Source organism: Protopterus annectens, chromosome 6.part0, assembly GCF_019279795.1.
Source record: "Protopterus annectens isolate FY-2018-M chromosome 6.part0, PAN1.0, whole genome shotgun sequence".
In the NCBI taxonomy this organism is placed as follows: Eukaryota; Metazoa; Chordata; order Ceratodontiformes; family Protopteridae; genus Protopterus; species Protopterus annectens.
Window position 1 is genome coordinate 1840697694 of NC_056737.1, and position 20387 is coordinate 1840718080.

The following is a 20387-nucleotide window of genomic DNA, read 5'->3' on the forward strand; positions in this document are numbered from 1 at the left end:
GATCTGACGTCAGTACGCCGTGGTACTAAAGTGCATGACCGACGCCATATCCTCAGTCTTTCTTGCCGCATGGTCCGAAGCAGAAGCAGCGTTTGCAAGTGCCGTTCGGCGTCCTGAAATTTTCGTACTCCAAGTTTCAGACCGAAGACCAAGTTGGGCTAAGTACCCCGTTGGGGAATATTTTTGTCTTTTCTTGCCTCAGTTAAATCCGGATGTCAGAAAAAGTGAATAATTGTATTTCTTGTGGGAAACAGATACCTCATAGGGATTACCACTCTCTCTGTATTCCTTGCTTGGGGCCTGAGCACGACGTAGTCGGGTGTCGCTTTTGTGCTAGATTTAATAAGCGCACCATTAAACGCAGGTTAGATTGTGCTAGGCTGATCTTCGGTAAGCGGTGTAATTACAATATGCCGTCGGATCCTCCGACGCCCGCTACCGCTAAGAAGCGTAAGGAAAAATCGTTAAAGTCCAAGCAGAATGAGTCGTCCGTTACGGACGCCGGTTCTTTAGAAACTACGGTGGAATCTGTGGATCCAGCCGAGGTTTCAGCTGAGTCTCAAGGGGAGCCTTTAATTTTGCAGGATGTGGCCTCTCAGGAGTCTGGTCAGGCTGAGGGGGGCTCTCAGGTCTCTGTAGTCCCTTCTTTGCATAAGGTGGTTAGGCCTTCTACTTCTGTCTCTAAGGTATCTTCCAAGGTCAGGCCTGGTTTGTCTTCCTCTGGCGTCAGCCCTAGTTCTGCAGGTTCTGTACCTAAAAAGCATATGCTGAAAATGGCAGAGGATTTGATTACCTTAATCAGGGGTTCTATGCCCCCTCCAGATAAGAGGCCTAGGGTGGAGCCAGAGGTGGAAGGATTGGAGCATTCCTCAGATTACTCGGAGTCTTGACTGAAGACATTCAGGATTTTCCTCCTTATTCTGATTCAGATGCAGAGGATTCTAGTCCTTCTGCTTCCCCTCCAGAGGATTTTTCTTTTTCTGAAATCCTGCATTCCATGAGGGAGCATTTTAAGTGGGAAGGTCAGGATTTCTCAGATTCTCGAAAGAGACTTAGGGAATTTTTGTTTTTACCACAGCATAGGCCCTTGGCTATACCCCCTGTTTTGGATGTTGTTCAGGATGTTTTCTCTGAAGCTTCCCTTAATCCTGATTCTTTGTCTCCTGCCCCGGTCAAGCCAGACAGGTATTACAGAGTGCCAGAGGCTCATAAATATTTGTATAAGAGCCCAAGAGCTGACCCGGAAACTATTAGCCAGGGACCTAAGGGTGTCAGGGCTTCTGTTGTAAAGAATCCAGTTCCTATGGATAAAGATTCTAGAGCTTTGGGGTAAAAAAGTGTATACCTCTTCCACTCTAGCTATGAGGGCTTTGAATTGCCAGTTTCATATGCTGAAGTACCAGAATTTTCTCCTAAGTCAGTTAAAATCTAAGGTAGATGCTTTGGCAGAGGGCATAGAGTGTAAGGAATTGCAGGATTTAGTTCATGCCTCTGATCAGGTGGGTAAGCATTCTTTGCAGTGTGTGCTCTTCAGGCTTCTTCCAGGGTGGCTGCCACTGGATCAGTTATTCGTAGGCATGCCTGGCTTAAGGATCAGAACTTGTCAGAGCATGTTAAAGCTCGAATTTTGGATGCTCCCCTTCAATCTGAAGTTCTGTTTGGTTCTCCTGTGGAGTCAGTTTTGAAGAAAATGGAAGACAAAGCTAAGTCTATGCAGACAGTTAAGGATTTTTTACAGGTGCAGCCCCCTAAGTTTAGCAGAAATTGGCCTACTAAGGGATGGTCTTATCCTTCTTCTGATTTACAGTCTAGGGGCAGATCTAGACGTGGTAGGGGCAGAGCTCATGCTCAGGGTTCTTTCAGGCCTAGGACGTGGAGTTCCCCTGCACAATCTTCAGGCGAGGGCAGGGGTCAGCCTTTTCATAAACAGACCCAATGACCTGTATCTCCAGCTGCCAGATCCCTCCTGTCTGGCAGCTCCTCTGGGAGGAAAGTTGGCACTTTTCAGGCAAAATTGGCTTTTAGTGACCCAGGACAAATGGGTGTTGGACATTATAGACCGAGGCTACAAGTTTTATTTTCACACCTTGCCTCCTTTCAAAGGCATGCCAGACGTTCCTCCTCAGCAAAAGTTGGAGGCTCACAAACAGATTTCTTTACTTTTAAAAATGGGGGCTATCCAGGGGGTCCCTCCATCAGAAGTGGGCCTAGGATTTTATTATCGCCTGTTTTTGGTACCAAAGAAAGGAAACACTTGGAGGCCAATTCTGGACTTGTCTATTCTCAACACATACCTGGACATTCCCAAATTCAAGATGTTAACTTTGCAACAGCTTCTGCCTCTGCTAGGCAAAGATCACTGGATGGTAACTCTGGATCTCAAAGAGGCTTATCTTCACATTCCTATCAGGCCCAGCTGCAGGAGGTTCCTGCGTTTTCGGACTGGCACTTTTCATTATCAGTTCTCTGCATTGCCCTTTGGCTTATCTACTGCGCCCAGGGTGTTCACAAAAGTCCTGGCTCCGGTGATAGCCTTCTTAAGACTAAGGGGAATACAAATTTATCCTTATTTGGACGATTGCCTGATTCTTGCTCAAGACAAAGTCAAGTTACTTCACCATCTTCAGTATGTTATGACAGTGTTAAGGTGCCTAGGGTATTCTGTGAACGAAACAAAGTCCAGTCTAGTACCCTCTCAGGACATGTGCTTTCTGGGTGTGAGACTGAACACAGCCTCTCAGATGGCGTTTTGACCCCGGACAAACAAAGAAATCTTGCCCTTTACTTCCAGCAATTATCTCTACGGTCCAGGCTGACTGCAAGGACAGTCCTTCAGGCCTTGGGGTTCATGGCATCTTGTATTCTGGTGCTTCCCAATGCCAAACTGCATATGAGGAAGCTACAATGGTATCTCAAAAGCGTATGGACTCAACACTGCCACGATTTGAACACTGTCATTCAGATAATACCTTGCATCCAAAGGGAATTCTTGTGGTGGGCTCAGGAATGTCACCTAAACAAGGGACTCTCTGTGACCCGACCAGAGGCGAGTCAGATCTTAACGACAGATTCCTCAGACATGGCTTGGGGAGCACACTTCAATGGGAAATGGGTTCAAGACACGTGGCCTCCCAGACTACAACATTTGCATATCAACATGAAGGAGATGTTAGCAGTCCAATTTGCCCTGATGGCCTTCAAGGATCTACTTCAACCAGGACAGGTGTTGATTCAAACAGACAACACAACAGTCATGTGGTACATCAACAAGCAAGGGGGAACCCATTCGTATCCTCTTTGCAGACAAGCTATGATTTTGTGGGAGACTGCTCTCAGTTTGCACCTCACTCTTCAGGCAAGGTTTCTGCCGGGAGCACAGAACTCCTTAGCAGATGTTTTGAGCAGACAGATGGTGGATCCCCACAGTGGAAATTGGATCCTCATGTATTTCAACAGTTGACGGTGGCTTGGGGAACTCCAGACATAGATCTGTTCGCTTCTCCACTAAATTTCCAACTGCCAAAGTTTTGCACAAAGCTGTTTCACCCAAAAGCTTGGAAAGTGGATGCTCTATCATTCAGTTGGAACAACCTTCACGTCTATGCCTTTCCTCCTCTGCCTCTTCTTCCCAAGGTGCTCTTGAAGGTCAGACAGGACAAGCCTTGCATGATTCTAATAGCTCCAGATTGGCCACGTCAGCACTGGTACCCTCTGCTGAGGAGTTTAGTACGGGAGCCTCATTGGCCTTTGCCATCAGTTCCATACCTTTTGTCCCAGGCAAGCAATCATTTCCGCAATGTCAGGATACAGTCCCTGCATCTGACAGCTTGGCATATTCTGTTTTAGACCCTGGGGGGTCGCAGCTTCCTCAACAAGTTTTGAATGTCATTTTGGAGGCCAGAAGGCCTAGTACCAGGAAAGTTTATGCTGATAAATGGAGGAGATTTTTTCTTTGGAGCAAAACAAAGAGCTTTGATGTCTCTGTGCCTAATTTGAGTGTTTCACTTCAGTATCTTACAGAATTATTAGACAAGGGTTTGTCTTTCTCCTCTGTAAAAGTTCATGCTGCAGCCATTTCTGCTCACTATGACTGTGACCCTCCTTTATTCTCTCACCCTTTGTTTAAACAATTTCTTAGAGGGGCAAAAACATAAGACCCCCACGTAGAGCTCCTACTCCTTCCTGGGATCTCAATTTTGTGTTGGAAAAGCTCACTTTACCTCCTTTTGAACCTGCAGCTACTACGGAGTTGAAGTTTTGTCTTGGAAGACTGCTTTTTTGTTGGCCATTACGTCTGCTAGAAGGGTATCTGAATTACAGGCTCTAATGGCAGTTGAACCCTTCCTGATATTTCATAAGGATAGGGTCTCCCTGCGTACTAACCCTACTTTTATGCCTAAGGTTGTTTCTAATGTGGCATTAAACCAATCTATTCATTTGCCTACATTTTATGCTGATCCCCAAAATAAAGGGGAAAAATTTTGCACTCTTTGGATATTCACAGGCAGTTGCATTATTATTTGAGCAGAACCAAAGGGTTCAGGCAGTCTCAACAGTTGTTTATTTCTTTTGCTTTGGGTTCTCGGGAAACCTGTTTCAAAACAAACTATTTCTAAGTGGATTGGCCATTGTATTGCTTTTTGTTATTCTCATCATGGTAAGGAGGTTCCGGCTGGAATCAGACCTCATTCCACTAGGGCGACTGCCACTTCTACTGCTTTTTTAAGGGGAGTAGCTACTAAAGATATTTTGGAGGCAGCTACTTGGAGTTCAGTGCACACTTTTTCTAAACATTACCATCTCCCTCTTTATTCCAAATCTAGGGCTGGGTTTGCCACTGCAGTTTTACAGGGCATGTTAGCAGCTCCCAATGCTTTATGATTTTGCCAACCTCCCTTTACCTTTGCTTTGGGATTCTACCCACAGGTTATGACTGCAGCAATGTGAGATGAAGAACATAGTACAGTTTTGTACCTACCTTAAATGTAGATGTTCAAGATCCACATTGCTGCAGTCCAATTCCTCCCTGCTTCCCCTCTGTAGTTTGGGGTGGTTGTGTGGTTTGTGTTGTAAATATTGTTTCTACATGGGTGATTGGGTGTTTTTCCATTTTTGGCTATGGCCTTTCTTTTTAAGGCCTTCTGACATCTGGGGCAAGAAAGACTGAGGATATGGCGTCGGTCATGCGCTTTAGTACCACGGCGTACTGACGTCAGATCTGAGCGACCATGACCGACGCCAGCCTAACACTTTGGTATTCGGGCCGACCGAGGACAGCGGACTACCCACAGGTTATGACTGCAGCAATGTGGATCTTCGAACATCTACATTTATGGTAGGTACAAAACTGTACTTTTCTTTGACAAGATTTTATTTCGGCACATCCATGTATTAAAATGCTTGCAGCTTGTCTCCTAAGTTAAAGAAAAAATCTTAGACTAGAAAGCATCATACAGAAATTTGCATAAAGTTACCCTGTAACCTACCCTAAGTTGAGCCTAGATTTTGATGTTAGATCCAATTACTGCACTTGAGAAACTTGTTGAGTTATGTTTTAAATGCTCTGCAAATTGATACATTTCTTTTCTTTCTTTTTTTTTTTTTCTCAGTGAACTTTTCTACATTTTCCTGGTATATTTCAGATACCTGGTAGACCACTTGCTTACTTTTTGATTTTTTTATTTCCATTTCACTTTAAAAAATGTGATAAAAATATATTATTAAAAAGTACCACTATGTTCAGTTCAAATAATTTCCAATAACATACAATACTATGCAATCCTCATGCATGGTGCATATCAGATCTAATATGCTGGTGGCTGACATTACCCCTGTAAACAAAAATACACAACAAACAGACCCCTAATTAAATGGACAGTTCAGCCCAATACCAGGATTTAAATGTTAAATTTTCACAGTCAGTATTTTTTTCATTTATTAAACCCCGTCTCTATATATTATTTCCTCTTGTTCATGGTATTCCATCTGTTCTTAGACATAACCGTCACAAATTTAATCAAAATCCTACCAGATACTTAACTTGTTATTTGCATTATAAAAAAAACAAAAACTCAATTAAAACTATATACAAATCCTTGCCCATTTCTGCAGCCGTACATCTTTCTTCTCCTAGTTACTGATTCCTTCAAGTGCATCATAGCTCACCATTACCTCAGTTTATCCCACCTTATCATTCCCTTGTTTATTCTGCACCTCTCCTATTCCCCCATTCTTTCCTTCTATAAATACCAAATCTTTCTATGCCTGTTACTTCCTTCCCCATCTCTTCTAATCTCTCTTCCACCTCCAATTTATTCATTATCTCAATTACTTCCCTTACCTTTGGCTCCTCATTTGTCTTTCATTTTCTTGAACTTTCCCAGAACCACCTTATGTTTTTCTGCTATTCATTTGCCATGTCCTAGAAGCCGTAGTTTGAGAATCATCTCCATGTCATTCACAATAACCTCCTTTAAAATTGCCTCCATAATTGACAGCTTGATATTCCTATTCCAAAGCACCACTCATATAATATTCCCCTTGAATCTCCTCTTATTTCTTAACTTTCTTAACTCTTTAGCACTAAAGTTTAGATCCAGTATTTACCACATTTTGTCTACATTTCCACCTCCATCTGTTATTCTTATTTTGTTCACTTTTTGTTAACCCTACTATTACTATTAGTCTTTTCTTCCATGGTGTCAGATCCCTCTCCTTTCATCTGTATTTAAAAAAAAATCTTTTGAGCATGTTGTATCAAGTTAGAACATAACTCTCTTCCAGGACATACAAGTAACCATCTAATTACAACTCCAGCTCTTCACCAATGTTTCTGCCTTTAGCACAGCATTCTTTACAAGTCTGCATCATAACTTGCATCCATTAATCTTGCAGAATAAACTACCAGAGATGCTTGTAAACTATTGTTTAAGTCAGGCACTCCTAGACCACCCTTCACTTTAGCCACTGTCATCCTTTCCCATTACAACCTAAGGTGCTCTCCTCCCCCCACACAAAGTTCCTAAACATTTGCTTTACTTTTTTTGAAAAGAGAAGGAGCCAAAAAACTTGCCCCACATATTCAAATTTTGGTATTATGCACATTTGTAACACATGCACTATTTGATCTATTGCCAGACTTATTACTTTCTATTTAGTCTTATTATAAATTTTATCAAAAGTATTCTCAATGTCATCCCTACTTGGTCTCCTATCCGGATCCCTAAATATTTCATTTGTTTAACCCAATTCTCTTCTTCTTGCTGTCCTGTCAGCCTCTCCATTTGTCAAGATTGCCTTTGTCTTCTCTTTATTATATCCAGACTCTTTCTAAAATCCCCCAGAATCTACCATAGTTTCCACCTGTCTTTCATAGTGTTGGTTAGAGTCAGTAGTATATCATCTGCATATGGGGCTGTCTTTTTCTCAGTATCCTCCCACCTGTAGCCCCTTATATCTGAGGTCCTTATTGATTCTGCCAAAGGTTTTGTATGAAGTGCCAGCAGGGGAGGGGAAAGAAGATAGCCCTGTCTAGTGCCCCTTCCAATGTATAACTTCTATAATAATCTCACTCTGATCTTTACATTAGCAATTGCCCCTTCCCATAAAGCTGTTTTAACATTCCTATCCAGTTTTACACTCCCACTCATTTAAACAACTTTAATCCTAATATATCTCATGTTTGCTCCTGCTGTTCCTTCCCCCATGCTGATATCTTACATATAATCTGGTTCTGCCACTACTCTCACAGTATTTGGTGCTCTCTAAAGGTGAGACTCGAAAAGATGGGCTATCACAAATCAACCCTCTCATGGGAGATGGCATTATTACACATTACTAACCTTAAATTTTCAAAATTAAGATTCCACATCCTAATAACGCTTTGCCTACTAGTTAAATTTTATATCTCCAAACACTGGCTAGATTGTTCTAAAATGTCTTGGAGTGGATTCAGGAACATGGCTGTTAAATACATTACTTCTCAAAAGCTCATAATTACAAATGTGCGTAAATGCACGTACTTCCAAAAATTCTGGGATGTCATATTTGAACTTCTGGCTGATAACTAATTATCACTGTTCTGAATGACATACTTATACCTGATGCTCCTCCATCCCATGCTCCTCCCTCTTCCCACCTTAACGCCATTAAATTCTTAAATTCCCTTCACCTCTGAGGCTCAAAATAAGTAGAAGTGGTTGGTCTATTTACTAAGTAGATGCTTATACACTCTGAGTGGCTACAGTACTTTACCACCTGCATACTTGCTTTTCTTTCTCTTTATTACAATTATCCTCAGGGTTTGAACTATCCCCAGGCAGCACTGTTGTACATAATGTAGATAGTTATTATTTGAATGGTCTATGCTGTATTAATGTATTGTTCTAAACTGTAATTGTTTTGTATTGTGTTATGTTTTAAAGCAAAATCAATAAAACTTCTATTGGGGAAAAAAACATTCCTATCCAGTTTTCTAGAACCTCCCATCTTTCAGTCACCCAGTACATATACTTCATCCAACAAAATTAATGCTCACCCCTGAACATCTTGCAATATTAGTAAAGTCTTAATTATATTGTCTACGGTTCTACTTCCACCTACAAAACCTGTTTGATTATCTTTTATAACCCTTTTTAAGAGCTTAGCTACCCTGTCTACGTGTATATGTATGAAACATTTTTAGTCATGATTCAGTGTAGATATAGCTCTGTATGAAGCTGGATGCAGTATATAATTTCCCTCTTTATGTATGACTGATATTGTCACTTCTTTCAAAGACTCCAGAGGTTTCGCCCCTTCTAATATTGTATAGGACAATATTAGCCATTTTCCAATCATTATCTTCTTATTCAGTTTCCAGAATTCTGTTGGAATACTGTCACTTCCTGGCAACTTACCAACTGCATTTTATCTAATATTTCTCTTATTCCTCATTTGTAACTTGATCAGTCAAGTTTTCCCTTTCCAACTCTTCTAACATGCCTAATACTGGATTTGCCAGCCTTATCCTTCCTGTTCCTCCCTCTCCTTATCCCTGTTTTCATCCATGTATAAGCCTTGATAATTTGTTTGTGTCTTTCGGCTTTTCCCGGTTAGGGGTTGCCACAGTGGAACTCCAGTCCGCTAATGATTGGTAGTAGATTTTTACGTACTGGCTTGCCGGGCCTAATGCACAACCTTCAACGAAGGAACGCCCATTCACGCATGTCACCACACAGAAGACGCTTTAACTGAGAATTGAACGGGCAACGTCTAACTGTGATGCGACAACGCTACTGCAACATCACCACCGCAGTTAATATTCCTTGAAAATTTCTAATATCCCTTCCAATCTTATCTCTTCCATATCTTGTCCTTCCTTTTTGATGTTATAAATTCTTCTCTTTACCATTTGTTGTCTTGATCTTGCTGCTAAAATCTTGGTAGCTTCAGGGTTAACACTAAAATATCAGTTCTCTTCTGCTGTTTACCGCTCCCATATCCTTTTATCTTCCCATTCTTGCAGCTTTTGTTTAATTTCCCCTTTTCTTCTTAATATCATGCTCCCTATCATCTCCCTTTGCTGTATTGATACTAATTGCCATAAAGGTGGTCAGACCTATTCCTCATGTTTCTGTTTTTTCATCTGACCCTCTCCTGTAAGTCTTTTTCTAATCTTATCCTTAATCCTAACCCACGATCCTTCATCCCTATAGTCTATGGTCTCCATTTCTAACCATGTGCCTACTTTTGCTGCTCCTTTCTTTCATATATATATATATATATATATATATATATATATATATATATATATATGTGTGTGTGTGTATTTATATATAGGTACTCTCCAGTGCCATTCATGTATCACTTCAGTCTGCATTTATTACTGTATGTCTAACAATGCATGATTTGAAAGTGTGAGAGGTTCAGTTGTAACTCTATCCACTAAATTTACATGCTCTTGTCTGTTATAACTCCTGTCTAATCACACCCAGCTGTTATGCCTGTGTGAGAAAAAGTATATTTTCCCCTACCCATCTCTCTCGTTATGTCTTCCAAATATCTACTAATCCCATTGAAGCCAGATAGGTACTTAAATATCTCCCATCTTTAGTCACTGTCATTGTACATGTATCTTTGTCTACCTCATCTCTGCACACCGTTACATCCCTGTCCCTTCTTGAAATATAGCCATCTCTAGCATCAAATCTCTGTATATTCCTCTTTATCTTTAGCGGAATATATATCGCATATATTATTTCCCTCCCACCTATCCTCCCTTTCAATCCTGCCATTCTGCCCTTTTATCTTCTGTCTTGTCTTGGATCTCAGTTAGCCACCCTTTCCTTTTTAAGAGTATCACCCATCATCTTCTCCTGTGTACCTATGATGAATTAGACATAATCTTATACCTTCCACTCCTCAACGTACTCTGTTCTTCATCAGTCAAATGCATCTCTTGAAGGGCAATTACCAATGCCCTCATTCTTCTAACATAATTTAATATCTTCTCTCTTATTCCTGTTTTGAAACCCATTAACATTCCACAGTATCACTTCAACCATTTCCTGAACCATATCCTAATATATTTAATTTCCCATTTCCTCTGACCTAATCTTCCTGTATTACCCACTATATTTTTGCCTTCTCTTCCCATCTTCACTTTCCTATTACTGTCTCCATCCCCCTCTATCCTCATCCCCACAGTTATATTGACTGGATGCTTGGTTGCACCCTTCATTCCCTTTTTAACTATATAAATATTTATATCAAAAATATCAAACATCAAGTGTTGCATTCCTCTGCAATGATTGATCTGCCTCCAAACCCTCTTATCTGTCATAACTGTGACAGTGCATTAAACTGTTTAGGGTCCCCTGCTTTCCCTTTTTTAACTCATCATTTCCCTTTCCTTTCCTTAGTGTTCATAACCATTGTTTTCCTAAGGAATTAGATGCACTCTTTATCTCTGTACATAAACCAGATTTACTACTACCACCCCCTTTCCTGCTACTTTATTCCAAGCTATCCATTCACAGAATGCCACTCACCATTCTTCTTTTTTATTTAAAACTGCACATATCATCTAAACATCACTCCAAAAGTTTATAACGGCTGGCAGCATCCTGTCTTACCATCTGCTATGTATCTCCAAGTCTCTCAATTAAAGTTCCTTTAGTCCTGCAATGGCTTCTATATATCCCCACTGAGCCCCTTATGCTAAGTCATCAGTCTATTATATAAGCATATTGATGGGCCTAGCAGCCATGAGCCTAATTTTAATTTGTGATGAGTGTCAATATGTAAGCGATACTCCAATCTTTTTGTCTCCCACCTGTCCCATCACTATATTTCCGAGTATACTTAGCTTGAACTTTACAGTGTATTTGCACAGCTGTACACACCTCAGTTTTACCACTCTTCTGCCAAAGCTTATAGTTTGCATAGTTGCATTTGATGTTTTGAGTGGGTTGTGGTATTTTAGGGTTGTCTGTTTCTGTGCTGTGTAGTTACAGAAGTGAAGCCATTAAAAACAGATCTACTACAAGTGCTTATGTGCTATATGCTTGCAATGCACTTGCTTGCTTCCACTTGCTCGAATAAGGACTGTTTGAACTCAAACTAACCCAATATCCCATAATGATTTAGCCTTACTGGAACCCTAACTCTAACCCTAAAACTCGCTTCCTACTCCCTAACCCTAAAACTCCAGCCCCCGCAAAACTAAATTCCCCTGATCATTCTCTAACCATGAAACTCCCTTCTCATTCCCTAACTGTAAAACTTCAATCCCCATACTTAAAACTCCCTTCTGACTTCCTAACCCTAACCCTAAAACTCCCTTTACTCTCCTTAACCCTAAAATTCCCTTGCTGCTCCCTAAACCTAAACCTCTAGCCCCTTCCTTAAACCTAAAACTCCTTAACCTTAAACCCCCCCCCCTCCGTCCTTACTTGAATGCATATTTGAGTTCAAACATGAGAAGCAGCCTACACAAGTTACAAGGTGCACAAATCTCTGGCTATTTTCAGGAGTTAGAGACATAAGCACGTCTAGTAAACCCATTAAAAAATGTGCCATATCCCAAACCACACAGACTTTTTAGAACACAGAGGCAACATTGTCTTACAGAAATTTACATTTATCCATAGAGTTAAAAGTAAGTAATATTCCATACTCACTGAAGACCAGAGCAGCTAAATGTGGACACAGCAAAAGCTTTAGTTTTCAAATTAAGAAATATTGACGTAGGTTTTATATTGCTGAAGGAATAAAAATTATGCTTAATATCTTTGGATAAACAATGGTGTGTGTAAAGGAGAATTTTCTGATAAAGAAGTGGCATTCACCTTTCAGGAAGCAAAGATTGTAGTATTTTGTAAGATAATTTACCTGCATGAGTTTGTTCAATGGTGTAACAAATGCTATTTGTTATTTACAGATGGGGTAACACACCTATGGATGAGGCTATTCATTTTGGACATCATGATGTTGTAAAGATCCTCCAAGAATATCAGAATAATTACAGTCCCCCAGATAATCAAAACAATGGAAAACACAAAACAGAGCAAAAAAATCTGGATGGAATGCTGTAACCATCTACAGAAGGCTTTAAACAATTTGTTTTGCTGGTTGTTGTGTATAGATGTGTGTGTTTGCACATTAGTACTTTATACTGAGAAAAAAGAACAAAGCTGTGTGTTCGTGTGTTATGTTTATAGCCCATATACTCATTGTGTGTGCAGGGTAAACATGGTGTCTTTAAAACTTGTTGGAGATGGGTGTACTTTAAAAACATCTTGAGATGCCCTCCAATATCCTGTGCTTGTTGTACTACTGTGAATTAGAATTTACTATTAAGGCAGCTGGACAATGTACAAAACTTTACTTGAATTCTGCATCTCTGCTTTTATTTGTAAGCTTTATTGCTGAGGATTGTAATTTGTGTGTGTGTGTGTGTATATGTATGTATGTGTATGAATGTACGTATGTGTATGATTTATGTGCGTGTGCATCTATAAATGTATATAAATACATATTTATATGCAACTACACACACACACACACACACACTGACTTACTCACTCACTCACTCTGTCTTTCTCTTATTCTCCGGGATGTTTATGGCTGCAGCATATGCATTTTTCTATGTATGCTGTACATGGTGGAATGTATACTTTTAACAGCTGCAGTTTATTCTTACCATTGTAAAGTGTGTGGGTCAACTCCATTGAAGAAATTGCTGATACAGTTCACTGCAGAATAGTTTGCTTTAAACTGTATGAACAGTAGATGGGCTACCATTATATTTTCTGATATTTGTGTTGTAGTGATTCCAGCCCAGAACTTCACAAAAATTGTAGTTTAGTTTTACCAGAATATGTAAACAAAATAAACATGTTTTAAATGAATTTAAGGGAAAACAATGGCATAAGTGCTATACTCCTTAAGTGTTGTGAAGCTGTGCATAGTATGTTGCCAGTTTTTATGATGATGCACGACACTGACTGGTCTGACTGACATGACAGTTTAATTTAAAGTATTCTGCAAGTTCATTTTTGGTATGTGTTGATCAGTTGGCTCTTTCTGCTATTACTTTTCAGTGCATTTCTCTTGAGAAACGACAACCAGTGAGTATTATATGGAAATATTTGGTATTAAGTCTGCAATATTTTCATGGTATGCTATTTAATTTATGTCTTTTATGGTGTTATGTACTATTTATTCACTTAGGTTATTATGTCATATTTTTGCAAAAATAATTGATATTTTTGTGTTTTAAAACCAAAGTTTGTTTCATTCATTACAGTGGTTAGCATCACTGGACAGTAAGCTGAAGTATATGTACTCTCATTTAGATGAATGAGCACATGTTGCCTGTATATAAGGGCTTTTGCTTTGTCTGCAATAACCTAAATTCTGCATTTATAAGGGGATTAGAAATCAGAACATGCTTTAATTCCTTTGTCCTACGCTTTGAGAGTAGTTTGAGCAAACACATTTAATGACATTTCTTCTTATTGCAACTCATCACAACTGCACTCATACTGTGAAGTGGTGTTGGTGCACTGCAGTCTTTGTGGCTTTAGTATATAAGTAAGAAAGTGTAGAAGCCAAGACCCTTTCATAGGGAGCAGGTCAAGGAATATCTTATGTTTTTATTTATTTGAATTCCAGTTCTCATTGTAGAAAAATCAGTGAAATGTAACCCATTTTAAGACAAGTCAACCAAAAGTAGATGAACCCTTTGATAATATCATAAAGAAGTGGTAATTTTTTTTCTATACACAAAAGCTTATTGACAAAGTGGAATAACAATATAATTGCAAAACTGGTTAACAACAGAGTACGTGTAACACAAGACATCTTATCAAATCCAAAGTACATACACATCAACATATAAAATGCAACTATAAACCAAACAATAACATCAAACTTGTCTATTATTATCTTGATCCACAACTGAATCTATCCATCCTTCCACAGCCCCTTTTTTTCATTTTTTTGCACATGAAATCGGGGTTTTACTTCTTCAGTGACAATCATGTAGAACTCAGGTTTACACCATCAGGTGGCTAGCCCTGCCACGGTAGTTATTCCACACCACACACACACACCTGTGGCCAATTTGGAATGGCCAGTCCACTTACTACATGTCTTTGGAATCTGGGAAGAAAGCAGAGCACCCAAAGTAAACCCAGATGAACACAGGGAGGACAACAGATATTTTTTTACATTACCATAGTTTAGGACCTGACTGTTCTCTGGGGACTAGCCCCACTCCAATCAGCTGTGTTATGAGTGGCTTTGCTACACTCCCCACCAACTGCCATATCATTAATTTTATTGGCCAAAACATCTCAACTGACTTTTCACTTTCCATACCAGCCAATATAGTCAACTAATTAAAAACTAATAAATAACTAATTCATTAAGAATCAGAAAAAAATATTTTCCCATCCTACTCGTATCACCTCCCCACCCAACAGGTGCATCCCAATAGTTTTTTAATTCACTTACACCCATTTCCTCTCTATACTCTTTTGTACAACTATTTCACAGCTCTCAACATGCACACACACACACACACACACACACACACATATATATATATATATATATATATATATAGATATAGATATATATATAAAGACATTATATATATATATATATATATATATATATATATATATATATATACACACACACACACACACACACACACTTCCTGTAATACAAAGCTTTAGCCATCGTAAGCCTATTAACTACTTATGAATCATGCCCTGCCTACACTCAATCCAAGTCATCTGCAAAGACCTACTTACCTCTGTCCACAGGTATGACTCTCTAATCTGACCATCTTTCTCGCACATGGACAAAATCTTACTTAAAAACATACATTACTAACCTACACCAAATACAAAAGCCCATACTCCAGTGCAAATAAAAGTACCAACAAATAGTTCTCCATAGCTTCAAAAACTCCACCATTTACCAATATCTGACCTTTATGCATGGATTGAATAATATCAACCTCACATTCAAGTTATCACTAAAACCTGGTTAAGACCTGAAATTATTCCTCCAAATTATACCATCATTAATAAAGGCCACACAGGTAAACCAGGCTGAGAGCATGGCCATCATTCTTCAAGCCACATTACAAATTTATACACACCTCCCAACTATTCCACAATACAGCAGTGAAGAAATACTAATAGCCAAACTCCACCTAAACAATCCATAATCCTTGTAGCTGCATACACGTCCCCCACAAATGCCAAGACTACTGAAAACATACTTAGCTACTTATCTCAATTCAGCGAAGAAAACATTCTGTTCAGTGCCCTTAGCATAGACTGGACCTCTAGCATACCTAACTCTACTCCCCATAATATTAACCCATTTCCCTCTTGGACAGGGGCAATAAGTGCTGATCATGGAAATAAGGGTAGACCTTGGCTAGGCTTGTAAGGGCCCTAGGGCCATTAGCCTAGTAACTTCCTATGTTCATTTCAGTCAGCTGATCCAGCAACCAACCCAATTTGACAAAGTATCCAAAAAAATCCATACTAGACTGTTTTCTCTCAACCAACCCTGAAAAAATAAACTAGCCAGCACCTTCCCAGACTCTCTCAGTGATCTTTACCCCACCTACATCAACAGAGAGTACCTCAGTCCCCCAAACCTCTATACTTCAACTCTGTGAGAAATGTAACTCATTTTGATATTTAATGACACACATAAAGAATGTGATGAGGAACCCCTCAATTATCTGCCTCTAGGTGCAGCTGTCTGTCACTTCAGTAACTCCTTAGTCATACTAAACCAACAAGCCCTACTGAGACATAAAAGAGTGAAAATAATTTTTGCCCCATAGCTAACCCATCAAACTAAAAAAAACTCATGAGAAAGAGACAACACCTAGAAACAATGGCACAAAACTAGGACTCCATCCTACCATTATAAATATTGACACCTCAGAAACTTCCACAAACCAGAAACCAAATGTACAAAAAATCCCAAACGATTTTGGCAACATTTAAGCAACCTCCTGAAACCAGAGGGAAAACCCACTCCAAATTATTTCTCATCTGAAACCTGCTGGGACATTGCAAACTAATTCAACAAACATTTCATACCAGTACTGAACTTATCTCAAACGGTAATAATCTGTACCCGCCAAACCTAACCCCCCCCCCCAGACTATAGGTTTACACATCAAGTGACTTTAACAAGCATCTAGAAAATGCATTAAAAAATACTTCAAAAAATGAAATCCACAATATTAGCTCTTGACAACCTCAGTAAAGCTCTTGACAGTATTTGCCACCTTGTATCTCTCCTAATTAATAGATCCATTGCAGTAAACTACATACCAGCACTATGGAAAGCTTCCTTCATAATCCAATTACACAAAGGTGGCATATCCACCAAGTTACAAGGTGCACAAATCTCTGGCTATTTTCAGGAGTTAGAGACATAAGCACGTCTAGTAAACCCATTAAAAAATGTGCCATATCCCAAACCACACAGACTTTTTAGAACACAGAGGCAACATTGTCTTACAGAAATTTACATTTATCCATAGAGTTAAAAGTAAGTAATATTCCATACTCACTGAAGACCAGAACAGCTAAATGTGGACACAGCAAAAGCTTTAGTTTTCAAATTAAGAAATATTGACGTAGGTTTTATATTGCTGAAGGAATAAAAATTATGCTTAATATCTTTGGATAAACAATGGTGTGTGTAAAGGAGAATTTTCTGATAAAGAAGTGGCATTCACCTTTCAGGAAGCAAAGATTGTAGTATTTTGTAAGATAATTTACCTGCATGAGTTTGTTCAATGGTGTAACAAATGCTATTTGTTATTTACAGATGGGGTAACACACCTATGGATGAGGCTATTCATTTTGGACATCATGATGTCGTAAAGATCGCCCTATAGCAATCCTTCCTCCCCTCTACAAAGTACTTGAAAAATGTGTACATCAGCAACTCCTAGCCTTTCTACTTGATAACCAATTACTTTCTCTTACCTAATGTGGCTTTCATCCCCACTACAGCACCACAATTGCCTTCCTACATTTCCTGGACACCATTAATCAAAGTTAAAACTCAGGTAATTTTGTCTTCACCATTTCCTGGACTTGTCAAAAGCATTCAACATAGTCTCACATCAGCTACTACTCCAAAGACTGAATCTTATAGGCCTCACAACTCTCTCAACTAGCTGGTTCACCAGCTACCTAAACAGTCGCACCTAGTCTTTAAAATGGGGTGACTCCCACTCCACTTTCCTTCTACTTAATACAGGAGTCCCCCAGGGATCAATACTTAGGCCAATACTTTTCAATATCTTCATTAATGGCATGCACAAGGAATCAAGTCTCACCTCCATAATACAATATGCTGATGACTCAGCTTTAGTTTGCTCAGCCCCAAATCTTCCCACCTTAGAAACCATCACACAGGAAACTGTCTCCTCTATAGAAAACTGGCTTAATAAATCTATGTTATCCTTAAACCCCAGTAAAAACAAACTAAGCATATTTCTTCCCAAAAACTTAAATCAAAACAGCACTGACCTTAATATTATCTCCTCAATCAACAAAAACATTGAAAACTTCACCAACACAAAATTACTAGGAGTTATCATTGATAACAAGTTAAAATTTGGTATGCAGATTGACACTGCAGTCAAAAAGACATACTACAAACTAGGCTGTTTACAGAGCAAAGCACCTGCTATGTGAAAAAAAATAGCCGCCACCTCACTTCTCTTTCCTACCTTCCAGTTTGCCTCAACAGTATTCACAAATCCGAACTCTTCCACCAGACACAAGCTAGAAAGCACCTAAAACAAAATTAGCAAATTCACCTGCAGCCTCCCAAACCACTCCCGCCACTGCATGGTGCTCAATACCTTCAAATGGCTTGAACTTCCTCTATATATTACCCTCTGCCAGCTACTCACAGCACACAAAATGCTTCACCATCCACTTAAAACACCCTCAATGGAATAATACAAAAAAAAACTGTTTTCATTCATTAAACATAAATCTACTGCGTAAAAAAGCAGATTTAACTATTAGTATGCATTTTAATAATATTTACACAGACTGTTCAAACATTCAGGCACCAATGCAGAAGCAATCTGCCCATCCTGCTCATTGCAAAACTGTGTTGCTCTTCAGTAATTTTTACAGTATTCAAGTACTGATATGTACCTGGCTGTGTGTACATTGTATACTGATGCTCCAAAACTAGTAGCAGCCAAAACTTAAATGTAATATTCTGAAATGGTGTAACAAGCTCAAATTTTATGCTGCTAATTTAAGCAGGAAGGGACCTTAAGAAAGTTTTTTTTTCCTGTGGAATAGCTACTAACTATTCACATTCTTTACATGCATCTGATCAGTTACTAATGTTTCTGACTGCAAGTAAGTTAACATTTGTAGGTGTCATAAATTCTGTTCTGAATTTGGGTGTTATATCTTATGAGAAAATAAGTGGCAGTGGGAGTGTTAAATGGATGTTACCTTCTGTTGTTTATAGGAGTTGATTGCTGCCCACTTGTATATTCAGAGCATTGCACACATTTCATATTCATCTCAGCAAACTTATTACTGGTTTAGTTAACCAATTATACTGTGATAAAATGTATCAGTGCTAAAGAAGTTATATTTAGAACAGGTAATTATAAAACTGGCAGTTACTGTGGAAATCTTGGAGTCAGAATACATTCTAAAAATAGATCTTCCAATTATTTACACAAATTAAATTAAAATTGTGTTATACTGTTCGCATGCAAGTAGCATGCATTTTATATCTGCATGTAATATATGGCAGAATTATTTTCTGATGTGGTAGCAATTATAATTACATGGAATAATAATGTCAGCAGTCAACATAGATGGCACCATAATGAACAGCAGTTTTTTGCTGTCAGCTCCTGTGTCCCGTGCTTTAGGCTGATACTAATTTGGTTGAAAAGGGCTTTTCTATTGTCACTTTGTTTAATTATATTAAAATGATATCAAAGGCATGCACTATTGCTATATCTCATGTCCCACTCCAGAACATATTTCATTAGCACTAGGAAATCTTGTTCTTCCTACAGTTTCATTAATTTGATACTTACAGTTCTTTTACTTCATGAAAGCATAACACCTATTAGTATTTTGTTTTAAATGCCCTGCCATGAACAGCATTCATTATGTAGAGATGTATAATGTAGGATCTTTTAGCATTAGTTAGTTGTACCTGTACATATTGTCTAATCTGTGCAAATCATGCTGCTGTATTTTTGTGATGTTTGTAGAATTTATGTTGTGGGCACCAAGTGGTTCACTATTTTTACAGTTACTGTAGAGAGCAGCATTCATTGTCTACATTTGTTATTTTAATTCATAGTATTCTTGCAATACTAACCTGCAGATGTATTTTAAGCAGGACTGTAGCAGTGCTGGATTTTATGCCCTAGGTGAATTAGCTACTATAAACAAGTATCATTGATACAAAACATATGCTTGGTCACTAGTGATATTTCCAACAATGGCTATTTCCACATTCTCCCTGGCTAAACACCTGTTAAAAATTCAAAAATAAGCTGCAGAAATTTATTTAGATAGTCTGTTTAACTTTTTCCAAATAAAAACTGCTAACAGTAGCCATTAGCAGCAGTCTCTGCATAATTAAACAGAAGTAAAACACAGACAAAAATGGTTTAAGCATAATATTTAGAAACACAGAAAAGATTAATGTAAAACATAATATTTAAAATAATCTCAGCTTCACAGGCATGCATGTATGCAAATGGTAGTCATCTCTGCAGAGGTTACTTCACACTTCAGAAGTAAGTGTGTGGAAGCAAACAGTTTCTGACAAAAAAAAACTTATTA

At 38.8% G+C, this 20387-nt stretch overlaps 1 protein-coding gene across 3 annotated transcripts in view; it reads left to right on the plus strand.

Moving 5' to 3' along the window:
• The window catches only part of GLS (glutaminase), a 1896678-nt gene extending 1876516 nt beyond the window's left edge, over positions 1 to 20162 (plus strand). The window contains exons 18-19 of one of the 3 annotated variants that reach the window (XM_044075191.1): positions 12422 to 12462; positions 17403 to 20162. In XM_044075191.1, coding sequence (XP_043931126.1) covers positions 12422 to 12462; positions 17403 to 17431 — 70 coding nt within the window. In that variant the 3' untranslated portion in view covers positions 17432 to 20162. Of the gene's footprint in view, positions 1 to 12421; positions 13673 to 17402 lie in introns of those variants that run through there. The other 2 variants (XM_044075190.1, XM_044075189.1) reach the window with 2 other exon arrangements.
• The last annotated feature ends 225 nt before the right edge of the window (positions 20163 to 20387 follow it).